The sequence below is a fragment of the Bombina bombina genome, chromosome 3 (assembly GCF_027579735.1).
Source record: "Bombina bombina isolate aBomBom1 chromosome 3, aBomBom1.pri, whole genome shotgun sequence".
NCBI lineage: Eukaryota > Metazoa > Chordata > Amphibia > Anura > Bombinatoridae > Bombina > Bombina bombina.
In genome coordinates, this window is record NC_069501.1 from 80,371,665 (window position 1) to 80,391,085 (window position 19,421).

Consider the following 19,421-nt stretch of genomic DNA (forward strand, 5'->3'; position numbering starts at 1 on the left):
CCCGACTCCAAATAAGCTTAATGAATCAAAAGCTTTAACCACAAAGCCAAGGAAACAGCAGAAGCCTTCTGACCTTTCCTAGAACCAGAAAAGATAACAAATAGACTAGAAGTCTTCATGAAATCTTTAGTAGCTTCAACATAATATTTCAAAGCTCTTACCACATCCAAAGAATGTAAGGATCTCTCCAAAGAATTCTTGGGATTAGGACACAAAGAAGGAACAACAATTTCTCTATTAATGTTAAAATTCACAACCTTAGGTAAGAATTTAAATGAAGTCCGCAAAACCGCCTTATCCTGATGAAAAATCAGAAAAGGAGATTCACAAGAAAGAGCAGATAATTCAGAAACTCTTCTAGCAGAAGAGATGGCCAAAAGGAACAACACTTTGCAAGAAAGTAGTTTAATGTCCAAAGAATGCATAGGCTCAAAAGGAGGAGCCTGTAAAGCCTTCAAAACCAAAATTTAGACTCCAAGGAGGAGAGATTGATTTAATGACAGGCTTGATACAAACCAAAGCCTGTACAAAACAGTGAATATCAGGAAGTGTAGCAATCTTTCTGTGAAATAAAACAGAAAGAGCAGAGATTTGTCCCTTCAAGGAACTTGCAGACAAACCCTTATCCAAACCATCCTGAAGAAACTGTAAAATTCTAGGAATTCTGAAAGAATGCCAAGAGAATTTATGAGAACACCATGAAATATAAATCTTCCAAACTCGGTAATAAATCTTTCTAAAAACAGATTTTACGAGCCTGTAACATAGTATTAATCACTGAGTCAGAGAAACCTCTATGACTAAGCACTAAGCGTTCAATTTCCATACCTTCAAATTTAATGATTTGAGATCCTGATGAAAAAACGGACCTTGAGACAGCAGGTCTGGCCTTAATGGAAGTGGCCAAGGTTGGCAACTGGACATCCGAACAAGATCCGCATACCAAAACCTGTGAGGCCATGCTGGAGCCACCAGCAACACAAACGATTGATGATTTTGGAGATCACTCTTGGAAGAAGAACTAGAGGCGGGAAAATATAAGCAGGCTGATAACGCCAAGAAAGGGTCAACGCATCCACTGCTTCCGCCTGAGGATCCCTGGACCTGGACAGGTACCTGGGTAGTTTCTTGTTTAGATGGGAAGCCATCAGATCTATTTCTGGAAGACCCCACATCTGAACAATCTGAGAAAACACATCTGGATGGAGCGACCACTCCCCTGGATGTAAAGTCTGACGGCTGAGATAATCCGCTTCCCACTTGTCTATACCTGGGATATGAACCGCAGAAATTAGACAGGAGCTGGATTCTGCCCAAGCAAGTATCCAAGATACTTCTTTCATAGCTTGGGGACTGTGAGTCCCACCCTGATGATTGACATATGCCACAGTTGTGATATTGTCCGTCTGAAAAAAATTAATGGTTCTCTCTTCAACAGAGGCCAAATCTGAAGGGCACTGAAAAAAATATTCCAAAATATTGATTGGTAATCTCGCCTCTTAAGATTTCCAAACTCCTTGTGCTGTCAGAGATCCCCAAACAGCTGCCCAACCTGAAAGACTTGCATCTGTTGTGATCACAGTCCAGGTTGGATGAACAAGAGAGGCCCCTTGAACTATACGATGGTGATCTAACCACCAAGTCAGAGAGATAGCCGAACATTGGGATTTATGGATATTAATTGTGATATCCTTGTATAATCCCTGCACCATTGGCTCAGCATACAAAGCTGAAGAGGTCTCATGTGAAAACGAGCAAAGGGGATTGCGTCCGATGCTGCAGTCATGAGACCTAAAACTTCCATGCACATAGCTACTGAAGGGAATGACAGAGTGAAGGTTCTAACAGGCTGCAACCAATTTTAAACGTCTCTTGTCTGTTAGAGACAGAGTCATGGACACTGAATCTATCTGGAAACCTAAAAAGGTGACCCTTGTCTGAGGAATCAAAGAACTCTTTGGTAAATTGATCCTCCAACCATGTTTTCAAAGAAACAACACAAGTTGATTTGTGTGAGATACTGCAGAACGTAAAGACTGAGCTAGTACCAAGATATCGTCCAAATAAGGAAACGCCGCAATACCCCGCTCTATGATTACAGAGAGTAGGGCACCAAGAACCTTTGAAAAGATTCTTGGAGCTGTCGCTAGGCCAAAAGGAAGAGCGACAAATTGGTAATGCTCGTCTAGAAAACAGAATTTATGTTTACCTGATAAATTACTTTCTCCAACGGTGTGTCCGGTCCACGGCGTCATCCTTACTTGTGGGATATTCTCTTCCCCAACAGGAAATGGCAAAGAGCCCAGCAAAGCTGGTCACATGATCCCTCCTAGGCTCCGCCTTCCCCAGTCATTCGACCGACGTAAAGGAGGAATATTTGCATAGGAGAAATCATATGATACCGTGGTGACTGTAGTTAAAGAAAATAAATCATCAGACCTGATTAAAAAACCAGGGCGGGCCGTGGGCCGGACACACCCGTGGAGAAAGTAATTTATCAGGTAAACATAAATTCTGTTTTCTCCAACATAGGTGTGTCCGGTCCACGGCGTCATCCTTACTTGTGGGAACCAATACCAAAGCTTTAGGACACGGATGATGGGAGGGAGCAAATCAGGTCACCTAGATGGAAGGCACCACGGTTTGCAAAACCTTTCTCCCAAAAATAGCCTCAGAAGAAGCAAAAGTATCAAATTTGTAAAATTTGGTAAAAGTGTGCAGTGAAGACCAAGTCGCTGCCTTACATATCTGATCAACAGAAGCCTCGTTCTTAAAGGCCCATGTGGAAGCCACGGCCCTAGTGGAATGAGCTGTGATTCTTTCAGGAGGCTGCCGTCCGGCAGTCTCATAAGCCAATCTGATGATGCTTTTAAGCCCAAAAGATAGAGAGGTAGAAGTTGCTTTTTGACCTCTCCTTTTACCAGAATAAACAATAAACAAGGAAGATGTTTGTCTGAAATCCTTTGTAGCATCTAAATAGAATTTTAGAGCACGGACAACGTCCAAATTGTGTAACAAACGTTCCTTCTATGAAACTGGATTCGGACACAAAGAAGGTACAACTATCTCCTGGTTAATATTTTTGTTGGAAACAACCTTCGGAAGAAAACCAGGCTCAGTACGTAAAAACCACCTTATCTGCATGGACCAGATAGGGCGGAGAACACTGCAGAGCAGATAACTCAGAAACTCTTCTAGCGGAAGAAATTGCAACCTAAAACAAAACTTTCCAAGATAATAACTTAATATCTACGGAATGTAAGGGTTCAAACGGAACCCCTTGAAGAACTGAAAGAACTAGATTAAGACTCCAGGGAAGAGTCAAAGGTCTGTAAACAGGCTTGATTCTAACCAGAGCCTGAACAAACGCTTAAACGTCTGGCACAGCTGCCAGCCTTTTGTGAAGTAAAACAGATAAAGCAGAGATCTGTCCCTTCAGAGAACTCGCAGAAAATCCTTTCTACAAACCTTCTTGTAGAAAGGAAAGAATCTTAGGAATTTTTATCTTGTTCCATGGGAATCCTTTAGATTCACACCAACAGATATATTTTTTCCATATATTATGGTAAATTTTTCTAGTTACAGGCTTTCTAGCCTGAATAAGAGTATCTATTACAGAATCTGAAAACCCACGCTTTGATAAAATCAAGCGTTCAAACTCCAAGCAGTCAGTTGGAGGAAAACCAGATTCGGATGTTCGAATGGACCCTGAATAAGAAGGTCCTGTCTCAAAGGTAGCTTCCATGGTGGAGCCGATGACACATTCACCAGGTCTGCATACCAAGTCCTGCGTGGCCACACAGGAACTATCAAGGTCACCGAAGCCCTCTCCAGATTGATCCTGGCTACCAGCCTGGGAATGAGAGGAAACGGTGGGAATACATAAGCTAGGTTGAAGATCCAAGGTGCTACTATTGTATCCAATAGAGTCGCCTTGGGATCCCTGGATTTGGACCCGTAACAAGGGACCATGAAGTTCTGACGAGAGGCCATCAGAACCATGTCTGGAATGCCCCATAATTGAGTTATTTGGGCAAAGATTTCCAGATGGAGTTCCCACTCCCCCGGATGCTCCTCCATCGCCAGGGAACTCCTTGTTACCCCCTGATGGTTGATATATGTAACAGTCGTCATGATGTCTGATTGAAACCTTATGAATTTGGCCTTTGCTAGTCGAGGCCAAGCCTTGAGAGCATTGAATATCGCTCTCAGTTCTATTATGTTTATCGGGAGAAGAGAGTCATCCCGAAACCATAGACCCTGAGTTTTCAGGGGTTCCAAGACCGCGCCCCAGCCCACCAGACTGGCGTCGGTCGTGACAATGACCTATTCTGGTCTGCGGAAGCTCATTCCCTGTGACAGGTTGTCCAGGGTCAGCCACCAACGGAGTGAATCTCTGGTTATTTGATCTACTTGTATCGTCGGAGACAAGTCTGTATAATCCCCATTCCACTGTCTGAGCATGCACAGGTGCAATGGTCTTAGATGAATTCGTGCAAAAGGAACTATGTCCATTGCCGCAACCATCAAACCTATAACTTCCATGGACTGCGCTATGGAAGGAAGAAGAACAGAATGAAGTACCTGACAAGAGCTTAGAAGTTTTGATTTTCTGGCCTCTGTCAGAAAAACCTTCATTTCTAAGGAAACTATTATTGTTCCCAAGAAGGGAACTCTTGTTGACGGGGACAGAGAACTTTTTTCTATGTTCACTTTCCACCTGTGAGATCTGAGAAAGGCTAGGACAATGTCCGTATGAGCCCTTGCTTTTGACAGAGACGACACTTGAATCAGGATGTCGTCCAAGTAAGGTACTACTGCAATGCCCCTTGGTCTTAGCACCGCTAGAAGGGACCCTAGTACCCTTGTGAAAATCCTTGGAGCAGTGGCTAATCCGAATGGAAGTGCCACAGGTAATGCTTGTCCAGAAAGGCGAACCTTAGGAACCGAAAATGTTCCTTGTGGATAGGAATACGTAGGTACGCATCCTTTAAGTCCACCGTGGTCATGAATTGACCTTCCTGGATGGTAGGAAGGATCGTTCGAATGGTTTCCATTTTGAATGATGAAACCCTTAGAAACTTGTTTAGAATCTTGAGATCTAAAATAGGTCTGAATGTTCCCTCTTTTTTGGGAATTATGAACAGGTTGGAGTAAAAACCCATCCCTTGTTCTCCTAATGGAACAGGATGAATCACTCCCATGCTTAACAGGTCTTCTACACAGTGTAAGAATGCCTGTTCGAAGATAATTGAGACCCGTGGAACCTTCCCCTTGGGGGTAGTTCCCTGAATTCCAGGAGATAACCTTGAGAAACTATTTCTAGCGCCCAAGGATCCTGAACATCTCTTGCCCCAGCCTGAGCAAAGAGAGAAAGTCTGCCCCCCACCAGATCCTTCCCAGATCGGGGGCCAACACTTCATGCTGTTTTGGTAGCAGTGGCAGGTGACTTGGCCTGCTTACCCTTGTTCCAGCCTTGCATCGGCCTCCAGGCTGGCTTGGTTTGAGAAGTATTACCCTCTTGCTTAGAGGGTGTAGAATTTGAGGCTGGTCCGTTTCTGCGAAAGGGACGAAAATTTGGCTTCTTTTTAGCCTTAAAAGACCTATCCAGAGGAAGGGCGTGGCCCTTTCCCCCAGTGATGTCTGAAATAATCTCTTTCAAGTCAGGGCCAAACAGTGTTTTACCCTTGAAAGGGATGTTAAGCAAAAGCGCTCTGCGCGCCACGATAGCAAACCCTGAATTATTCGCCGCTAATCTAGCTAATTGCAAAGCGGCATCTAAAATAAAAAAGAGTTAGCCAATTTAAGAGCTTGAACTCTGTCCAAAACCTCCTCGTACGAAGATTCTTTATTGAGCGACTTTTCTAGTTCTTCGAACCAGAAACACGCAGCTGTAGTGACAGGAACAATGCATGAAATTGGTTGTAGAAGGTAACCTTGCTGAACAAACATCTTTTTAAGCAAACCCTCTAACCTTTAATCCATAGGATCTTGAATGCACAACTATCTTCTATAGGAATAGAAGTGCGTTTGTTTAGAGTAGAAACCGCCCCCTCGACCTTGGGGACTGTATGCTATAAGTCCTTTCTGGGGTCGACTATAGGAACTAATTTCTTAAATATAGGGGGAGGATAAAAGGTATGCCGGGCCTTTCCCACTCCTTATTTACTATGTCCGCCACCCGCTTGGGTATAGGAAAAACATCGGGGGGCACCGGAACCTCTAGGAACTTGTCCATCTTACCTAATTTCTCTGGAATGACCAAATTGTCACAATCATCCAGAGTAGATAATACCTCCTTAAGTAGTGCGTGGAGATGTTGAAATTTAAATTTAAAAGTTACAATATCAGGTTCTGCTTGTTGAGAAATTTTCCCTGAATCTGAAATTTCTCCCTCAGACAAAACCTCCCTCCTGGCCCCTTCAGATAGGTGTGAGGGTATGTCAGAACAGATATTATCAGCGTCCTCTTGCTCTTCAGTGTTTAAAACAGAGCAATCACGCTTTCTCTGATAAGTAGGCATTTTGGAAAAAATGCATGCAATAGAATTATCCATTACAGCCATTAATTGTTGTATGGTAATAAGTATTGGCGCACTAGATGTACTAGGGGCCTCTTGTGTGGGCAAAACTGGTGTAGACACAGAAGGGGATGATGCAGTACCATGCTTACTCCCCTCATTAGAGGAATCATCTTGGGCAATATCATATCTATGGCATTATTATCCCTACTTTGTTTGGACATTATGACACAAATATATCACATATATTTAAATGGGGAGACACATTGGCTTTCATACATATAGAACATCGTTATCTGATGGTTCAGACATGTTAAACAGGCTTAAACTTGTCAACAAAGCACAAAAAACGTTTTACAATAAAAACGTTACTGTCCCTATAAATTTCAAACTGAACACACTTTATTACTGAATATGTGAAAAAGTATGAAGGAATTGTTCAAATTTCACCAAGATTTCACCACAGTAACTTAAAGCCTTAAAAGTATTGCACACCAAATTTGAAAGCTTTAACCCTTAAAATAACGGAACCGGAGCCGTTTTTACATTTAACCCCTATACAGTCCCAGGTATCTGCTTTGCTGAGACCCAACCAAGCCCAGAGGGGAATACGATACCAAATGATGCCTTCTATAAGCTTTTTCAGTGGTTCTTAGCTCCTCACACATGCATCTGCATGCCATGCTTTCCAAAAACAACTGTGCATTAGAGGCGCGAAAATGAGGCTCTGTCTATGACTAGAAAAGGCCCCCAGTGAAAAAGGTGTCCAATACAGTGCCTGCCGTTTTTATTAAAACAATCCCCAAGATTTAACAACTATTAAAAGTAATAATCTGCCAAATATACTTAGTAAAGTAATCGTTTTAGCCCAGAAAAATGTCTACCAGTTTTTTAAGCCCTAATGAAGCCCTTTATTCTTTTACTTAAACTAAGAAAATGGCTTACCGGTTCCCATAGGGAAAATGACAGCTTCCAGCATTACCGAGTCTTGTTAGAAATGTGTCATACCTCAAGCAGCAAAAGTCTGCTCACTGTTTCCCCCAACTGAAGTTAATTCCTCTCAACAGTCCTGTGTGGAAACAGCCATCGATTTTAGTAACGGTTGCTAAAATCATTTTCCTCTTACAAACAGAAATCTTCATCTCTTTCCTGTTTCAGAGTAAATAGTACATACCAGCACTATTTTAAAATAACAAACTCTTGATTGAAGAATAAAAACTACATTTAAACACCAAAAAACTCTAAGCCATCTCCGTGGAGATGTTGCCTGTACAACGGCAAAGAGAATGACTGGGGAAGGCGGAGCCTAGGAGGGATCATGTGACCAGCTTTGCTGGGCTCTTTGCCATTTCCTGTTGGGGAAGAGAATATCCCACAAGTAAGGATGACGCCGTGGACCGGACACACCTATGTTGGAGAAAAGAGAATCTCATAAACTGATAATGATCTGGATGAATCGGAATATGAAGATATGCATCTTGCAAGTCTATTGTGGACATATAATGTCCTTGCTGAACAAAAGGCAGAATAGTCCTTAGTCACCATTTTGAAAGTTGGTACTCTTGCATAACGATTCAAAATTTTCAGATCCAGAACTGGTCTGAATGAAATTTTCTTTCTTTGGGACAATGAATAGATTCGAGTAAAACCCCAAACCCTGTTCCTGAAATGGAACTGGCATGATTACCCCTGAAAACTCCAGGTCTGAAACACACTTCCGGAAAGCCTGAGCCTTTACTGGATTTGCTGGGATGCGTGAGAGAAAATATCTTCTCACAGGAGGTCTTACTCTGAATCCTATTCGGTACCCCTGAGAGACAATACTCAGAATCCATTGATTTTGTACAGAATTTATCCAAACATCCTTGTAAAATCTTCATCTGCCCCCTACCAGCTGAGCTGGAATGAGGGCCGCACCTTCATGCGGACTTGGGTGCTGGCTTTGGTTTCTTAAATGGCTTGGATTTATTCCAATTTGAGGAAGGTTTCCAATTGGAAACAGATTCTTTGGGGGAAGGATTAGGTTTCTGTTCATTATTTTGTCGAAAGGAACGAAAACGGTTAGAAGCTTTAGATTTACCATTAGGTCTTTTATCCTGAGGCAAAAAAACTCCCTCCCCCCCAGTGACAGTTGAAATAATGGAATCCAACTGAGAACCAAATAACTTATTATCTTGGAAAGAGCTAGCAATCTAGACTTAGAAGTCATGTCAGCATTCCAAGATTTAAGCCACAACGCTCTTCTAGCTAAAATAGTTAAAGACATAGATTTAACATCAATTTTGAGGATATCAAAAATGGCATCACAAATAAAATGATTAGCATGTTGAAGCAAGCGAACAATGCTAGATAAATCAGAATCCAATTCTTGTTGCGCTAAATTTTCCAACTAAAAAGTTGATGCAGCTGCAACATCAGCCAAAGAAATTGCAGGCCTGAGAAGATGACCCGAATATAAATAGGCTTTCCTTAGATAAGATACAAGTTTCCTATCTAAAGGATCTTTAAAAGGAAGTACTATCTTCCATAGGATCAGTAGTACGTTTAGCAAGAGTAGAGATAGCCCCATCAACTTTGGGGATCTTTTCCCAAAACTCCAATGTAAAACTGCTGGCAAAGAATACAATTTTTTAAACCTTGAAGAAGGAATAAAAGAAGTACCAGGCCTATTCCATTCCTTAGAAATCATATCAGAAATAGCATCAGGAACTGAAAAAACCTCTGGAGTAACCACAGGAGGTTTATAAACAGAATTTAAACATTTTCTAGTTTTAATATCAAGAGGACTAGTTTCCTCAATATCCAATGTAATCAACACTTCTTTTAACAAAGAACGAATATACTCAATTTTAAATAATTAAGTAGATTTGTCAGTGTCAATATCTGAGGAAGGATCTTCTGAATCAGATGGATCCTCAGCAAAGGAGGATAATTCAGTATGTTGTCAGTCATTTGAAATTTCATCAACTTTATGAGAAGTTTTAAAAGACCTTTTAAGTTTATTAGAAGGCGGGATTGGCAGACAAAGCCTTCTGAATAGAATCAGCAATAAATTCTTTTAAATTCAGGTATATCTTGTACATTAGATGTTGAAGGAACAGCAACAGGCAATGTACTATTACTGATGGACAAATTATCTGCATGTAAAATGTTATCATGACAACTATTACAAACCACAGCTGGAGATATAATCTCCACAAGTTTACAACAAATGCACTTAGCTTTGGTAGAACTGTTATCAGGCAGCAGGGTTCCAACAGAGATTTCTGAGACAGGATCAGATTGAGACATCTTGCAAAATGTAGGAGAAAAAACAGAATTTATGCTTACCTGATAAATTACTTTCTCTTGTGATGTATCGAGTCCACAGATTCATCCTTTACTTGTGGGATATTCTCCTTCCCAACAGGAAGTGGCAAAGAGAGCACACAGCAGAGCTCCCCCTCTAGCTCCACCCCCCAGTCATTTGACCGAAGGTTAGGAAGAAAAAGGAGAAACCATAGGGTGCAGTGGTGACTGTAGTTTAATCAAAAAAACTACCTGACTTAATAGCCAGGGCGGGCTGTGGACTCGATACATCACAAGAGAAAGTAATTTATCAGTTAAGCATAAATTCTGTTTTCTCTTGTAAGATTTATCGAGTCCACGGATTCATCCTTTACTTGTGGGATACCAATACCAAAGCTTTCGGACACGGATGAGGGGAGGGAACAAGACAGGTACCTTAAACGGAAGGCACCACTGCTTGTAAAACCTTTCTCCCAAAAATAGCCTCCGAAGAAGCTAAAGTATCGAATTTGTAAACTTTGGAAAAAGTCTCATAGGCCAAACGGATGATGCTTTTCAGCCAAAAGGAAAGAGAGGTAGCAGTCGCCTTCTGACCTCTCCTCTTACCAGAATAGATAACAAACAATGAAGTTGTTTGTCTGAAATCCTTAGTTGCTTGTAAATAGAACTTTAAAGCACAAACCACATCAAGATTGTGTAACAGACGTTCCTTCTTCGAAGAAGGATTAGGACACAGAGAAGGAACAACAATTTCCCGATTAATCAAATAAAAACACACTTTGAAAAAAAACGTTACTGTGCCTTTAAGAGATAAAGGCACACTATTTTGCAAAACAGTGAAAAATGCAGCAAATTTTTCGAAATTTTTACAGCATGTACCTAAAGCATTAGTAAGATTGCACCACTAGCAATAAAAACAATTAACCCCTTAATGCCCAAACCGGATCGACAGTAAGCCAGAGAACCGGTTAAAAAACGTTCAGCACCCTGCCACAGCCCTGCTGTGGCCCTACCTGCCCTTAGGAACCAGATTTGTGGGGGAAAAACTTCTTATAGGCCCTCAAACTGCAGCAGGACCCTCCATGTGAAACAGCCTGAACTTCTAGTCAAATATAACTGCGCATCTGAGGCGCGAAATTAGGCCCCTCCCACCTCACTCCGGTGCTTGTGAGGCCTAAAGAAACACTCCCAAGTGTTTTAGTAATAGCCATGTGGGTAACAACCCCTGAAAGAAACCCAAAGGAACCTTCAAAGTGTCTCGAACAAACGAAATTTTCAATAAAAACCGTTTGTCATGAAAGCAGTGTCAACCAGCATAAACTAGCCCTGTTATGTAAGCTTGAAATTCCATACTTAGTCTCTGAATACAGCTTACCCTTCCCTCATGGGGATATTATCGGTCTTTTCTAGCATTATCACAGTCTTGTCTAGAAATAAATGACTGAACATACCTTATTGCAGCCTAACCTGCAAACCGTTCCCACCCAACTGAAGTTTTATTGCACTCCTCAGTCCTTTGTGGGAACAGCAGTGGATTTTAGTTACAACATGCTAAAATCATCTTCCTCCCTGCAGAAATCTTCATCTCCTTTCTGCTAGAGAGTAAATAGTACACACCGGTACCATTTAAAATAAACTTTTGCTTGTAGAAAATAAAAACTACATATCTAACACCACATTCACTTTACCCTTCCGATTGCTTAGAGCCGGCAAAGAGAATGACTGGGGGGTGGAGCTAGAGGGGGAGCTATATGGACAGCTCTGCTGTGTGCTCTCTTTGCCACTTCCTGTTGGGAAGGAGAATATCCCACAAGTAAAGGATGAATCCGTGGACTCAATACATCTTACAAGAGAAAACAACATATAAAGCAAAATTATAAAATTTCCTTATATGGCAGTTTCAGGAATGGGAAAAAAAAAATGCAAACAGCATAGCCCTCTGACATAGAAAAAAGGCAAGAGGCATATAGGAATGGGGTTTAAAATAATGAAATTATTTGGCACCAAGTATGACGTACAACGTAACTGAAATTTTTTTTGGCACTAACATCCGGAAATGACACACTCACGTCATTAACGAAGCAACCTTGTGCAAGGAACTCAGCGTCAACTAAGACGCCGGAAATGACGAATTTGCGTCATCAAACGTACTTTCGCGCCAAGAATGATGCAATAAACTTTGGCATTTTGCGACCTCGCGGGTCTAATTTTGCCTGCGAAATTGAAAGAAAAAAACAGTCAATTTTAAAAAAGACTAAGGTAAGAAAAAAATATTACCTAAATATGTTTTTCCCAAAATATGAAACTGACAGTCTGCAAAAGGAAATACATAAACCTGACTCATGGCAAATATAAGTAGAATACATATATTTAGAACTTTATATTAATACATAAAGTGACAAACCATAGCTGAGGGTGTCTTAAGTAATAAAAACATACTTACCGAAAGACACCTATCCACATATAGCAGATGCCAGATAAACCAGTACTGAAACGGTTATCAGTAGAGGTAATGGAATATGAGAGTATATCGTCGATCTGAAAAGGGAGGTAGGAGATGAATCTCTATGACCGATAACAGAGAACCTATTAAATAGATCTCCCGTGAGGAAAACCATTGCATTCAATAGGTGATACTCCCTTCACATCCCTCTGACATTCACTGTACTCAGAGGAACCGGGCTTCAAAATGCTGAGAAGCGCATATCAACGTAGAAATCTTAGCACAAACTTACTTCACCACCTCCGTTTGTAAAACGGAATTGTGGGTGTGGTGAGGGGTGTATTTATAGGCATTTTGAGGTTTAGGAAACTTTGCCCCTCCTGGTAGGATTGTATATCCCATACGTCACTAGCTCATGGACTCTTGCCAATTACATGAAAGAAAACACACAGCTGGCATGTTTTTTTAAAGGTAGAAACTGTCTTGTTGAATCTAATGATTAGTTTGCAGTGTGATTCTTTGATATCCAGGCCTTGCATATCCAAATAGCAGGTTAGTTGGTAACATTTTATTCTGGCAAACTAGTGTATTTTGGAAAGTGTCTAATCAATTATCCTAAAGGGCCAATAAAGAGGTCAGGCAATTATCAAAAACACATCAAGATAGGTGCCAAGTCATGATTGAGCATAATTATAAAAAACAATGTATCTGTACAAAATTATAACATACAACAGTGATAGCCAACTTCCAAAGCACACAGGGGAAGCAGATCAATATTTTAGAAGTCTTAAGGGCCTCATATAAATTCATGGCTATAATAGAGATATGAAACCAAATTTTTTGTCTTTCATGATTCGGATAGCGCATACAATTTTAAGCAACCTTTTTTATTTACTCCTATTATCAATTTTTCTTCATTCTCTTGGTATCTTTATTTGATAAAGCAGGAATGTAAGCTTAGGAGCCTACCCATTTTTGGTTCCGCAGCTGGGTGGCGCTTGTTAATAAAACCTACAAATAAGTGTTGTAATAAAATGCTGCTTGCCTTTAATTTCAGAGTCTGTAGTGGGGGTTCCTGGGTCCCTCTGATCAAATGATTCAGCAGAAACACTTCTTTCCCTTTTTCCTTTCCCTTTGGCTCCATTTCCAGCCCCATTTTTAAGTCCCATGTTGCCTCCCGAACTTTGCATTGGTTTTGGGGTGTGGTTACCACTTTTCTGGTCACAAGGTGATGCTTGCGACTGTGTTGTTGAGCTTCCCTGTTTCCCCTGACTGGAGAACTTAGAGTCCAGCTGCGGGTTGCCAGATGGGGACATCACGGAAGGAGGGTGTACCATAACCTCTGGCTTGGATTTTGGGCTGCTGCTGCAAAAAATATAGAATTATTTTAAGTTTAAAATTGAAAAGGCAAATTAAATTTTCACAAAACAGTGCAGAAACTTCTATACCTATGCCAAATAACACCAACAGTTGTTCTTAAAGTGAAGTAAAGTTCAGCTGGAAAGAACTGATATTTTGACTATGTTAAAAATAAATGGTACCTTAGTTTAGGAGTTAGAATGATTTCCTCTCTTTCAATTTATTACCCAACATCCATCCGGCCGCCCTACACAAAACAGTCTCTTTTTTTCCCCATGAGGTGATAATTCCACCTCTTAACCAATAGCCCTGCTTTAGAGCTGTGCCGTATGGCTAGCACGGCTATTGGTTAAGAGGTGGAATCGTCACCTCATGATTAAAAAAAACAAACAAACAAAAAAAACATAATTTATGCTTACCTGATAAATTTATTTCTCTTGTAGTGTATCCAGTCCATGGATCATCCATTACTTGTGGGATTTTCTCCTTCCCAACAGGAAGTTGCAAGAGGATCACCCACAGCAGAGCTGCTATATAGCTCCTCCCCTCACTGCCATATCCAGTCAGTCATTCGACCGAAACAAGACGAGAAAGGAGAAACCATAGGGTGCAGTGGTGACTGTAGTTTAATTAAAATTTAGACCTGCCTTAAAAGGACAGGGCGGGCCGTGGACTGGATACACTACAAGAGAAATAAATTTATCAGGTAAGCATAAATTGTGTTTTCTCTTGTTAAGTGTATCCAGTCCACGGATCATCCATTACTTGTGGGATACCAATACCAAAGCTAAAGTACACGGATGATGGGAGGGACAAGGCAGGAACTTAAACGGAAGGAACCACTGCCTGTAGAACCTTTCTCCCAAAAACAGCCTCCGAAGAAGCAAAAGTGTCAAATTTGTCAAATTTTGAAAAGGTGTGAAGCGAAGACCAAGTCGCAGCCTTGCAAATCTGTTCAACAGAGGCCTCATTTTTAAAGGCCCAGGTGGAAGCCACAGCTCTAGTAGAATGAGCTGTAAGCCTTTCAGGGGGCTGCTGTCCAGCAGTCTCATAGGCTAAGCGTATTATGCTCCGAAGCCAAAAGGAGAGAGAGGTTGCCGAAGCTTTTTGACCTCTCCTCTGTCCAGAGTAAACGACAAACAGGGCAGATGTTTGACGAAAATCTTTAGTAGCCTGTAAGTAAAACTTCAAGACACGGACTACGTCCAGATTATGCAAAAGACGTTCCTTCTTTGAAGAAGGATTAGGACACAATGATGGAACAACAATCTCTTGATTGATATTCCTGTTAGAAACCACCTTAGGTAAAAACCCAGGTTTGGTACGCAGAACTACCTTGTCTGAATGAAAAATCAGATAAAGGAGAATCACAATGTAAGGCAGATAACTCAGAGACTCTTCGAGCCGAGGAAATAGCCATCAAAAACAGAACTTTCCAAGATAACAGCTCGATATCAATGGAATGAAGGAGTTCAAACGGAACTCCCTGAAGAACTTTAAGAACCAAGTTTAAGCTCCACGGGGGACCAACAGTTTTAAACACAGGCTTAATCTTAACCAAAGCCTGATAAAATGCCTGGACGTCTGGAACTTCTGCCAGACGCTTGTGCAAAAGAATAGACAGAGCAGAGATCTGTCCTTTTAAAGAACTAGCTGATAAGCCTTTGTCCAAACCCTCTTGGAGAAAGGACAATATCCTAGGAATCCTAACCTTACTCCATGAGAAAACTCTTGGATTCACACCAATAAAGATATTTACGCCATATCTTATGGTAGATTTTCCTGGTGACAGGCTTCCGAGCCTGTATTAAGGTATCAATGACTGACTCAGAGAAGCCACGCCTTGATAGAATCAAGCGTTCAATCTCCATGCAGTCAGTCTCAGAGAAATTAGATTTGGATGATTGAAAGGACCTTGTATTAGAAGGTCCTGCCTCAGAGGCAGAGTCCATGGTGGAAGAGATGACATGTCCACTAGGTCTGCATACCAGGTCCTGCGTGGCCACGCAGGCGCTATCAGAATCATTGATGCTCTCTCCTGTTTGATTTTGGCAATCAGTCGAGGGAGCAGAGGAAACGGTGGAAACACATAGGCCAGGTTGAAGAACCAAGGAGCTGCTAGAGCATCTATCAGCGTTGCTCCCGGGTCCCTGGACCTGGATCCGTAACAAGGAAGTTTGGCGTTCTGGCGAGACGCCATGAGATCCAGTTCTGGTTTGCCCCAACGATGGACCAGTTGAGCAAACACCTCCGGATGGAGTTCCCACTCCCCCGGATGAAAAGTCTGACGACTTAGAAAATCCGCCTCCCAGTTCTCTACGCCTGGGATGTGGATCGCTGACAGGTGGCAAGAGTGAGACTCTGCCCAGCGAATTATCTTTGAGACTTCTAACATCGCTAGGGAACTCCTGGTTCCCCCTTGATGGTTGATGTAAGCCACAGTCGTGATGTTGTCCGACTGAAATCTGATGAACCTCAGTGTTGCTAACTGAGGCCAAGCTAGAAGAGCATTGAATATTGCTCTTAACTCCAGAATATTTATTGGGAGGAGTTTCTCCTCCTGAGTCCACGATCCCTGAGCCTTCAGGGAGTTCCAGACTGCGCCCCAACCTAGAAGGCTGGCATCTGTTGTTACAATCGTCCAATCTGGCCTGCGAAAGGTCATACCCTTGGACAGATGGACCCGAGAAAGCCACCAGAGAAGAGAATCTCTGGTCTCTTGATCCAGATTTAATAGAGGGGACAAATCTGAGTAATCCCCATTCCACTGACTTAGCATGCATAATTGCAGCGGTCTGAGATGCAGGCGCGCAAATGGCACTATGTCCATTGCCACTACCATTAAGCCGATTACTTCCATGCACTGAGCCACTGACGGGCGTGGAATGGAATGAAGGACACGGCAAGCATTTAGAAGTTTTGATAACCTGGACTCCGTCGGGTAAATTTTCATCTCTACAGAATCTATAAGAGTCCCTAGGAAGGAGACTTGTGAGTGGTGATAGAGAACTCTTTTCCACGTTCACTTTCCACCCATGCGACCTCAGAAATGCCAGAACTATCTCTGTATGAGACTTGGCAATTTGAAAGCTTGACGCCTGTATCAGGATGTCGTCTAGATACGGAGCCACCGCTATGCCTCGCGGTCTTAGAACCGCCAGAAGTGAGCCCAGAACCTTTGTAAAAATTCTCGGGGCAGTGGCCAACCCGAAGGGAAGAGCTACAAATTGGTAATGCCTGTCTAGAAAGGCAAACCTTAGGAACCGATAATGATCTTTGTGAATCGGTATGTGAAGGTAGGCATCCTTTAAGTCCACTGTGGTAATGTACTGACCCTCTTGGATTATGGGTAGGATGGTCCGAATAGTTTCCATTTTGAATGATGGAACTCTGAGGAATTTGTTTAAGATCTTTAAATCCAAGATTGGTCTGAAGGTTCCCTCTTTCTTGGGAACCACAAACAGATTTGAATAAAATCCCTGTCCTTGTTCCATCCGCGGAACTGGATGGATCACTCCCATTACTAGGAGGTCTTGCACACAGCTTAGGAATGCCTCTTTCTTTATCTGGTTTGCTGATAACCTTGAAAGATGAAATCTCCCTTGTGGAGGAGAAGCTTTGAAGTCCAGAAGATATCCCTGAGATATGATCTCCAACGCCCAGGGATCCTGAACATCTCTTGCCCACGCCTGGGCGAAGAGAGAAAGTCTGCCCCCCACTAGATCCGTTTCCTGATAGGGGGCCGTTCCTTCATGCTGTCTTGGGGGCAGCAGCAGGCTTTCTGGCCTGCTTGCCCTTGTTCCAGGACTGGTTAGGTTTCCAGGCCTGTCTGGAATGAGCAACAGTTCCCTCTTGTTTTGAAGTGGAGGAAGTTGATGCCGCTCCTGCCTTGAAATTTCGAAAGGCACGAAAATTAGACTGTTTGGCCTTTGATTTGGCCCTGTCCTGAGGAAGGGTATGACCCTTGCCTCCAGTAATGTCAGCAATAATTTCCTTCAAGCCAGGCCCGAATAAGGTCTGCCCCTTGAAAGGAATGTTGAGTAATTTAGACTTTGAAGTCACGTCAGCTGACCAGGATTTAAGCCATAGCGCCCTACGCGCCTGGATGGCGAATCCGGAATTCTTAGCCGTTAGTTTAGTCAAATGAACAATGGCATCAGAAACAAATGAGTTAGCTAGCTTAAGCGTTCTAAGCTTGTCAATAATTTCATTCAATGGAGCTGTCTGGATGGCCTCTTCCAGGGCCTCAAACCAGAATGCCGCCGCAGCAGTGACAGGCGCAATGCATGCAAGGGGCTGTAAAATAAAACCTTGTTGAATAAACATTTTCTTAAGGTAACCCTCCAATTTTTTATCCATTGGATCTGAAAAAGCACAACTGTCCTCAACCGGGATAGTGGTACGCTTTGCTAAAGTAGAAACTGCTCCCTCCACCTTAGGGACTGTATGCCATAAGTCCCGTGTAGTGGCGTCTATTGGAAAAAAAATTCTAAATATAGGAGGTGGGGAAAAGGGCACACCGGGTCTATCCCACTCCTTGCTAATAATTTCTGTAAGCCTTTTAGGTATAGGAAAAACGTCAGTACACACCGGCACCGCATAGTATCTATCCAGCCTACACAATTTCTCTGGAATTGCAACTGTGTTACAGTCATTCAGAGCAGCTAATACCTCCCCAAGCAATACACGGAGGTTCTCAAGCTTAAATTTAAAATTAGAAATCTCTGAATCAAGTTTCCCCGAGTCAGAGATGTCACCCACAGACTGAAGCTCTCCGTCCTCATGTTCTGCATACTGTGACGCAGTATCAGACATGGCTCTAACAGCATTTGCGCGCTCTGTATCTCTCCTAACCCCAGAGCTATCGCGCTTGCCTCTTAATTCAGGCAATCTAGATAATACCTCTGACAGGGTATTATTCATGATTGCAGCCATGTCCTGCAAGGTAATCGCTATGGGCATCCCTGATGTAAGTGGCGCCATATTAGCGTGCGACCCCTGAGCGGGAGGCGAAGGGTCTGACACGTAGGGAGAGTTAGTCGGCATTACTTCCCCCTCGACAGATCCCTCTGGTGATAATTCTTTTATAGATAAAGACTGATCTTTACTGTTTAAGGTGAAATCAATACATTTAGTACACATTCTCCTATGGGGCTCCACCATGGCTTTCAAACATAAAGAACAAGTAGGTTCCTCTGTGTCAGACATGTTTAAACAGACTAGCAATGAGACTAGCAAGCTTGGAAAACACTTTAAAACAAGTTTACAAGCAATATAAAAAACGTTACTGCGCCTTTAAGAAACACAAATTTCCCCAAATTTTGAAATAACAGTGAAAAAATGCAGTTACACTAACGAAATTTTTACAGTGTATGTAATAAGTTAGCAGAGCATTGCACCCACTTGCAAATGGATGATTAACCCCTTAATACCAGAAACGGAATAACAAATGACAAAAACGTTTTTTAAACAGTCACAACTGCCACAGCTCTACTGTGGCTTTTTACCTCCCTCAATACGACTTTTGAAGCCTTTTGAGCCCTTCAGAGAAGTCCTGGATCATGCAGGAAGAAGCTGGATGTCTGTGTCTGTAATTTTTGCTGTGCAAAAAAACGCCAAAATAGGCCCCTCCCACTCATATTACAACAGTGGGAAGCCTCAGGGAACTGTTTCTAGGCAAAATTCAAGCCAGCCATGTGGAAAAAAACTAGGCCCCAATAAGTTTAATCACCAAACATACAGGGAGTGCAGAATTATTAGGCAAGTTGTATTTTTGAGGATTAATTTTATTATTGAACAACAACCATGTTC

The 19,421-nt window shown here is 42.2% G+C and overlaps 1 protein-coding gene across 1 annotated transcript in view; it reads right to left on the bottom strand.

Annotated features, from left to right (window-relative positions):
* BCL9 (BCL9 transcription coactivator) overlaps nt 1-19,421 on the bottom strand; it is a 346,838-nt gene that overhangs the window by 192,866 nt on the left and 134,551 nt on the right. Inside the window, 1 exon segment of the mRNA XM_053705893.1 lies at nt 13,297-13,616. Coding sequence (XP_053561868.1) covers nt 13,297-13,616 — 320 coding nt within the window.